This window comes from Malurus melanocephalus, unplaced genomic scaffold (assembly GCF_030028575.1).
Source record: "Malurus melanocephalus ecotype Western Australia unplaced genomic scaffold, MMel_1.1 scaffold_423, whole genome shotgun sequence".
NCBI lineage: Eukaryota > Metazoa > Chordata > Aves > Passeriformes > Maluridae > Malurus > Malurus melanocephalus.
The window spans coordinates 417,110-426,112 of record NW_026623655.1 but is presented as its reverse complement, the minus strand read 5'-3'; the positions used below and the strand labels follow the sequence as shown (position 1 = coordinate 426,112).

The window sequence follows — 9,003 nt, the reverse complement described above, 5'->3', positions numbered from 1 at the left end:
CACTACCAATGCACCCCAGGCCTGTACTGGGGTCCATAGTCAACCCAGGGGATGGGACAGATCATACACTCAGCAAACCATTCCAAGRGACCTCAGCAGGCTGAAGAAATGGGCAAACAAGAGTCTCAAAGTTCAGCAAAGGAAAGTGCAAAGTCCTGCACTGGGGGGAATAATAACCCTGCCCACCAGTACAGACTGGGGGACTGAGCAGCCTGGCAGAGAACAGCAAGCCATGAGCCTCCATGTGCCCTGTCAGCAAAGCACAACAATCTCCTGGTCTACATTGGAAAGAGCATTGCCAGCAAGCTGAGGGAGGGGATACTTCCACTCTGCTCAGTCCTTGTGACACACAACTCRAGTCCTGGGTCCAGTTTTGGGTTCCCCAGTTCAGTACAGAAATGGGCACAGAAGAATGAATCCAGTTAAGGGCCAGAAAGGCGATGAAGTGATTGGAGTATCTTATAGACAAGAACTTGAGAGAACTGGGATTGTCTCCCTTGCCTGGAGAAGAGAAGGCTCGGGTGATCTCACCAATCTTTGTAAATGTGTGAAAAGGAGGAGCAAATGAAGAGCCTGGCCCTTCCCAGTACATCCAGGGACTGGACAAGAGGCAACAGGCTCAAGTGGAAATACCAGAAGCTCCAYTTAAATATAGGAATAGACCTTCATAGTATAAGGGAGAGCAAAACACTAGAACAGACTRTCCAGAGAACTTCTGGAGTCTCCATCCTTAGAGATGTTTAAAACCAGCTTGTCACACTCCTGAGCAACCTGCTCTAGCTGGCCCTCCTCTAAGCTGGGGCASTGGGGGGTGGACTAGACCTAGTCCCTCCAACCTCAATCCTTCCACTAGTCTATGAAAAGGACAGGGTGTCTTACAACAGGCATTGGATCAACTGAGTCACAAAGAAACTATAAAATGTAAAAGGAATATGTATTTTCTTTATAAGTTATTGCATACATTGTTAATTTTGCTGCCTGCGTTTTGCCGATCTCATTTTTTCAAATCTCGACTCCATTTCTTCCAGGACTTTCGGTGTGTATCGCACAACTAATTTAACCTTTCCTTGAGCCGCCTTCAGCAGTTCCACTGCCTTTTCATGGTGTTCACCTTCAACACTCTGTAAAGAATAAACCATTCAGTATTAGTAAAGACAAGTACAGAAAACAGATTTTCTCGGTTTTTTTTGTACAATTCTGTATAGACACATATGTTTACATATTTATTTATATGTATTCTATTTTCAAGTCTGTGTAAGGACTTCTGTTTCAGCAAACCAGCTGAGGTGATGATAAAAATACTAATTAGTATTAGCAAAAGAATAGTGCCAGAATTTTGTTTAGGCTTATGCTGAACAGTTTAATCCTGCAAGGATAACCACAGTCAATTATGAAATTCTGCGTAAAAATCAGGAGAATACTTACTTAAAATTTAATACTGTTTTCCTTCTTTTGCATGCAATTTAAATTTAGTAGTCACCCTCAATCTGCTTAATAAGTTGCCACAGACAGCTGCAGGGTAGCTGCCTTCTTGATGTTACCCTGCATCACAACAAAGCAAACCAGTGCATATTGGGTGCTTGCAATGGAGCAGCCAACATGCAGTGTGTTGCTTATCTTAGTGCTCCACATGTCTCTCAGCAAATGCAAGACATTCAAGTTCATTTCCTCTAAACTGATTAAGAATAGCCTAACCCAACTCAGGAAGACCAGAATAAAAATGTTTTCCTAAAACAACTCTCAGAATTTCTTAGGATTACGTTAGATTCATCTAATTATAGATTTTTAAGCAATGCTTCTCCAAAACTGCACCCAAATATACATTCCTGGACAGCATATAATTTATCAGTGAAACTTATTTCTCCCAAACTTATTAAACACAATGACGGGACTACTCCAAGCCTACCTCCCACTGGTGCTATTAGAAGCTAGAAGGCAGGTGATGTACCTGTTGATTGGAGGGTTTCCCCGTTACTATAGAGTTACTTACAGAAAGAAAAACAACAGTTAAAAAAAAACCCAAGTTATTTCTCTTCTATCAGACTTWGACAACACATACATTTGAATGTTTTCAGTTTTGTTATTCAAGTGGATGTGTAGGCTGTTCTGTTTAAAACTGGTAATAAAAGATTCGTAGAGTTCTGTTTAATTATATCAAAACACCTAAAACTTTGGAATACACTCAACATCTCCCACCTGAAACAAATAAACTTGTTTTTCAGTTATGCTCCCTGAGAGTCTTGGCAGTGGCATTTATTACTATTATTATTATTGTTAAAGTATAAATTGCAACTACAAGAAAATGTCCTTCATGTATTATGATGACAGGATTCCATCTGTAAATACCAGATGGCAATGACTTTTTTGAGTGTTCTTAACAGCAATTCATGAACTCACAGTATTCTTACAATGCACATTTATAATGTACATGCATACAGAGTCATTACTAGCTGGACCAGCTGCCTGACRATCAGGTTCAGTTTTGGGAGGAGTGGTGGTTTTGCTGTCTTTAAGAGTCTGTGGGTGAGGAAGGACTCATCTGAAGTTTAGAACCAGTCCCTCAATGTTTCCTAATAACAGAAGACTAAGGCAAGGACAGTTGCATCACTTCAGGTTTTTATGTCCTTTGAAAAGGACAGCTGGACTCCCAGGTAATAGTCAGGAGCCAAGTATGTCAGAGATTTATGCTACAGATGCCCAGAATCTGTACACAGTCACCATTCCTTTCACATGTCAAAAAACCAAGAACGTAGTTTGACCCTCAGTCTTAAAATAAAACTTGCTTTACAGATGTAATAATGAGAATATGAATCTTAAGCCTGCATAGAACCTGTCTGTAAATAAAAGCAAGTTTTTGGGAGATATTTACGTGCATTTGACTGAAAGCTGTCTCAAGTTAATCCCTGCCCATAACCTCATGTGTCCAGCCTCCCTTTGATTTACTTTTTGTATTGTTAATTCTTCAGAAGAGGGTATTTATTTTAAAAAATTCCACATCAGCACTCCAGACATGTATCTCTTAAAATAAAGTAAAAAGCCTGCTTCTGAARCTCAGTATAGTTAAGTGGAAGGAAAAATACCACACAAGGTAGCACCACCTTGCAGTTCTACCTCATTACAGCTTCCATCATGCAGTAGCATTTTTACTGGGAAAAATGAGAATCTAGTCAGCCAAAAGCATCACAGCAYAATTTACTACTTACCTCAGAAGGTGCAGAAAACTCTATTAGCAAAAATCTCCATCATGAAACTTCAATGAAAAAGGAAGCTGTAACAGCAGCTAKTATTTCACAAAATTCTTTGACTACATTTATACAACCCCTCAGAATCTGAAATACTGACATAGATAGTACAGTTCCTTTTTGAGACAGCATAATCCTAAAACTCCCAATGCACACAACTCTACAGAAACCTAAGCCAAYTGGTTTTGTGAGGACAAAAACAAAGTATTTTGCCAAGATTTGACGACAGCAATGAGCTTGTGCCATGTGTATTCTCTGTGCCCCCTCAAGTGGAAACAAGTAGTTACTGCTACAAAAAGAGAAGAGAAAACCAGTTCCTACCACTCCGTTTACAGAAAGCAGCTGGTCTCCTCGTTTCAGGCCTCCATGTCTGTCAGCTATACCTCCAGGGATAATTCGAGAGATATAAATTGGAGAATTTTGTTCTTTGCCTCCCATGATGTTGAATCCAAGACCTTCTTCGGTTTTGGGTAGTTCAACCACTCTGGGATGAGAATGACCTTCACTGGCAGCAAATGCAGCTACTGTGGCCTGTGAGAAATGAGATTTTCTCATTTATAARGAATTAAATACAGTTCCTTTAGCCAGACACAGTGAGCAGCCTGAAAATGTATTTTATCTCAAAGTACTTAAATCTTAAGACAAATGAAGTTAATTCCCTGCATACTAATAGTAGCATGAAAAGTTCAAAACTCCAAGAATAAAATTAGAACGGAAGAAATTTAAAAATAACAAGTCTTGTTATGCCTGTTACGCTTATCCATTTTATCAGGCATCCAGATAATATCCTTCTGAATTTTATATAATCTTCCRCTTCTCAAATAATGAACTACTCTATTTTATGAAGTTATAATTTGGCYTTTACCTTTGCTGTTGCATTAGCTCGAACTTCTGGGCTACTGCTGATRTCCACAGTTTCATACACGTGTTCATACACCTTTGTGAGACAAAACAGTTTCAGYATGAGGAAAACAGGTATTTTTCTGCTCAGGTAATATAACAAAATATCAGGCAACTCAAAAATGTGTAAATTAGAAGTACACATCTCTAATGTTACTCCCTGATGGACTACAAGAGGCAATCCAATACTCTGTGAAGAAACAGATCTCTCAGCATCTCTATTTTCAGTCTCAACCTAAATCTTGCCCCCTTCCACAGTATTCAGAGCTCACCATGACTTTGGAAATGTTTATGGCCAGGCTCGCACGACTGACTCGAGGCATGTTAACTTTTTTCTCTTGTTTGATTCAAGCTGGAACTCTTCAATATGGATGCATGCAAAACCACTAAAGGGCAGCTCCTCAAGGCTCTCCTGACAATGTATCCCTCCCCACAAACCCCCAAATTTTCCTTCAACTTTAGCACCTAATCAAATCTTAAAAAATGTACAGAATCAAAAATACAGACACAACAAGAATATTATGTTAAAGAGACGCTTGCACTGAAGGCTAACCCACATCTTCACATCTCCCTGCCAGCCATTYGTACTTGCTAAGCAATAAACACACTGCCCTCAAGAGGATGAAAACATTAAGATAACACCTGTCTCTACAGATTTTTTTTAACATCATTCCAGCTGTTGTCATCAGTATTAACATCAGCAACAGCAATAGCAAGGCATATCCAATCACCCACAAGTCTCCAAAAGAATACCTGGAATGAAGATGAGGTGGCTCAAGGATCCACCTAAATATGGATTTGGCTTAAAAAGAACACAGRCAATTGGTACTTTGTCTATTCTTACATACCAAGGGGATAATATCCTGTTAGCTGCCAGWAAGGACAGACTCTCAAAACAACCTTTAAGAAGTAATTTGCTAGTAAACCAAAATTTTATAAACCTATGCTGTCCCATATTACTTGCTTTTGAAATTATTTTAAAGTAAGTCTTGCTCTATTAAGCCCAGTAAATCAAATGGCTTTACAAAGCTCAAAATCAGCTTACTGCACTGAGCACAAAAAGGAAAAASTAAATACTGGTCTTTGACTGAAAGTAACTGCTTACAGCAAGTTAACTTACCTCCCTTACAGCATTACAGAATTCACTCTGAAGGACCCTTTGCAATGCCTGCAGCTTTTGTGGTGGCACTTCTCCACTTCTCTGTAATTTTTCCAGCAATTCAATTGCTCTGCAGATGTCTGAAAAAAAAAAAGGCACTAGTRRTGAGGAATCCCTGAGGAATCTCAAGGTAAGTTTGGGGCTTGTTTTTTTTTAAATTAGGTTAATGGAGCACTCTACGTGTGTTTGCATACACTTTAAAACTATGCATAAAGTTTTGTTATCCGTAAAATGATGTATTTACAAAATGCTACAGTAAAACATTATGCTTTCAGCCTGTTATAAATCAACTATAGCAACCCAACCCTGTCGCATATCTGGAGCTATATGCCATATGCATATTACAAAGCCAATCCCCTTTCTCCTCAAAGGACTGAAATATTGGTAGTGCATATTAAAACATTGGTAGTGTATAGTTCATCTACTCTATGAATGACATTTTGTTAACACCAGCTATAATATYAGCAAATATGCTATCATTCCTTTTATATTCAAAAATTAGTTCAATAAGGTATTGAACAGAAGAGCGCTGAGAACAATCTGGGGTATTTTTTTCCCTCCTGAAGTGCTTATAAAACCAACAGAACTCCTTTTGATATAYTCAGCTAAGAGACAATACGCCTGTAGTCTAGAATCCTGAACCCCAAATCTCTTTCAGTTCCTTGAAATTTTTTTTGAAGAGTTCACATTGTCCATTTTCCCACAAATGCCGCTTTGTGAAASTGAACTCCATGAAGGATTTGATTCCAGACCAATATGACTCAAGACAGGCATCAAATTCAATGTGACATTCTCTTGGCAGCGCTACAAGAGTAGAATACATTCACATCCCTCACTGGCATTTCCCAAGTGTTACATTAGTGATGATTCTCAAATGTACAAGTTCTCGAACAGAAGTAGAACAGTCTCTCAGAAAAGCAGACAGAACAGGATGAAGTCTGGGACACTGCTATGTCCCAAATGGATTACTTCCCTTTTTCTGTAATTAACCTCTAGGTACTCATTTTTCATGTGAATGCACATTTACTCAATGGCATCACGTCAGCACAGAGGATGTACAACAGACAAGAACTTCTTCTAAAATGGGTTTAAAAAGGAAGCACTTATATAACAGGATGAAAAGGGAGTGTGGTGCACGTTCTGAAACAAGGGTGAGGTGCACCAGCAAGGCCACAGCCCAGAGTGATGTTCTGTCCACTCACATGAATAATCAGAGACATCTTACAAACTACTAAACCAAGACCAGATGGTGCAGTTGATTAAACAAAGTATAACTTAACCACACAGACTGGTCATCCATCGACTGGAAACAAATCCTTTATACCAATTGCCTGTTATTCACAAATCATTTTTTTGTGATCATGGATACCAGATTGAAATCCTGAAAAAAAGAAACATTTAAGTACAGGAATGTGGGAAAAAAAAGCCAGTAAGATACTACCACTCCAAGCATGTGTGAGCAAAATACAGAAAAAATGCAGCATCCTCATAGATACTCCTGATTTATCACCCCTGCTGCTTATGTTCAGTAGTCTAGACTCCTAAGCTGTATGTGGAGTTATCACATGTCACCACCAAACTGTAATAACTGAAATGTTAACTGTTGTTTCATTCCTGCCCTCTAGTGAATTTGACTGGTGGTGTAAGGTAATGATTTTAAACCAGCTCATTTTCTACACTATTCTCTCTTTTTTTATGCTGCATGTCAACATTAGTGACCTTCACTTTCAAGCTGATTATGATCCTCATCAGGTTATGTACACTCAACCCCACATAATTAACAACTACTTGTTTCTAAATAAATTAAATTACTTGTAAATAAATTAAATTACTTGTAAATAAATTATTTGTAAATAAAGCTCTTGCTTTTGTAGGTCCATTATAAGGCGCTCCCTTTTTCTTCTTTTCCTAAAAAGACCAACATGCCCGAAAACCAAACAGCTCCTTTGTTTCACTGATCCCTACACAACTCAGCAGATTTGTTTGTTTTCATGGACAGAGCACAGTGGCAGGGTAATGAGGTGAASAAGGACAGAGCCTGAGTTTTAAGTCTTGTGTTTTAAGTCCACAGACATTCCCGGAGCAACTAATCCACTGCCAAAGCAGCTGCCCTAATTAATGAGCTTTAGAGCAGAGAGAGTAGTGGGAAACAAAGTCCTTACATAAGTCACTGTTTGCAGGTCAACTCTCACACACTACAAGGGGTTCACTTGTGGAATGGGAAGTGGGGTTAGCAAAAAAAGAGAAACTGAGTTTTTTTGGTAGGTAGCTTGATAATATAGTACCATGCACAGTGTATTATACACCTCACAAAAAAGGATCCAGCATCATGAGCAAAAGGGATGGACCTAAGGGGAATGGTGACAAAAGTCAGATCACTCAATCACCTGTACTTCATCTAGTTGTTTTCCTTTTCAAAAACGTGATTTCTAATTATCAGTAATCTTTTCCCATTTAAACTTCATTTTCCAATCCCTGCTGTCTTAAATACATACCAATAAACTAATCATCTRCATTTTAATATAAGGATGTGTAGACCTTACACAGAACCAAAGAATCACACTGAAGGAAATGTATAATTGTTTCTTAAAAACTCTGGATAACCACCACAAACATAYTACAGAAAAATACCCAGCTAGGATCTCTATTTCATCTGTTTTGCTCCTAATTTCAGTTACACACTGCACGTTTTAACAACACGAATTATACAGTGGAAAAACTGAGTGTAAACATAAACATGAGAGGCTAATAGAGGACGGTCACGAACAAGTGTAGAGGAATCCTTGTGTCTAGGAAGGAATCCTAGCTGTCTTCTATAAAAATAAGTACATTCTTTTTGCTAACAGACCGAACTTAAAATTCTAAGAATTCTGCTGTCTTTAAGATGAAGTTTTCCCATTAGAGAAGAAGAAACCAAAAGACGGCAGGTTGAAAAAACCTGGCAGAAGCGTTGACACCAGTGAAGGCAGAGCAGACACATCTACAGAAGGCCTCGGGCGAGTGTGCACCCATGCAAACTCAGCCGTAAAAACAGAAACGCGACAAAAATCTCTGGGGGCTGCATAAAGCAGAGGAACCGAAGCAAAGATCGGTCTCACCGACGCGCTGGCAGAGCCACAAGCGACGGAAACCCGTTCAAATCAGATCAGCTGTTCAAAGCGGCCCGGCGGAGAGGAGCGGCTAAAGAAGAGATTAGAGCAGAGCTCCTGCTCATCCAGGGAGCCTGGGGGAAGGACGGGGGAGGGCGGCACGGACACCGCTGTCACCGCTGCCACCGCTCCCGCCGCGCCGCCGCCTCAGGCCGGGCCACAGCACGGGGATAGCCGGCCAGGGAATCGGGACAGGCTGAGGGTGTCTAACGGGGGCCAGGCCAGAGGCTCCACCACCGCCAACCGCCCGCCCGCAGCAGAGGGCGGCAGGAGCGCCCGTCCGGGSCGCGGCCGCGCTCACCTCGCTCCAGCCGCACCGGCTCGCCCAGCGCCGCCATCTCGTCCTGCTCGGCCCGGCGGAAGTGACGCGGGGCTGCCGGAAGGGCGCGGGGAGCGGCGGGGTGGCCTGGATGAACCGGGCCGAGCCGAGGTGAGCCGAAGCGGGCCGAACCGAACCGAGCCGAAGCGGGCCGAGTCGAGCCGAATCGAGCCGAACCGGGCCGAGTCGAGCCGAACCGGGCCCAGTTGAGCCGAACGGGGCCGAGTTGAGCCG

At 41.1% G+C, this 9,003-nt stretch overlaps 1 protein-coding gene across 1 annotated transcript; it reads right to left on the bottom strand.

Moving 5' to 3' along the window:
- Positions 1-264: 264 nt before the first annotated feature.
- Positions 265-8,834, bottom strand: LIN7C (lin-7 homolog C, crumbs cell polarity complex component). The gene is made up of 5 exons (XM_057379769.1): positions 8,752-8,834; positions 5,263-5,381; positions 4,108-4,179; positions 3,564-3,773; positions 265-1,121 (listed from the first exon to the last, which is right to left on the bottom strand). Exons 1-5 carry the CDS (start codon positions 8,786-8,788, stop codon positions 966-968), a joined length of 594 nt encoding a protein of 197 aa, XP_057235752.1. The 5' UTR covers positions 8,789-8,834; the 3' UTR covers positions 265-965.
- Positions 8,835-9,003: the final 169 nt, after the last annotated feature.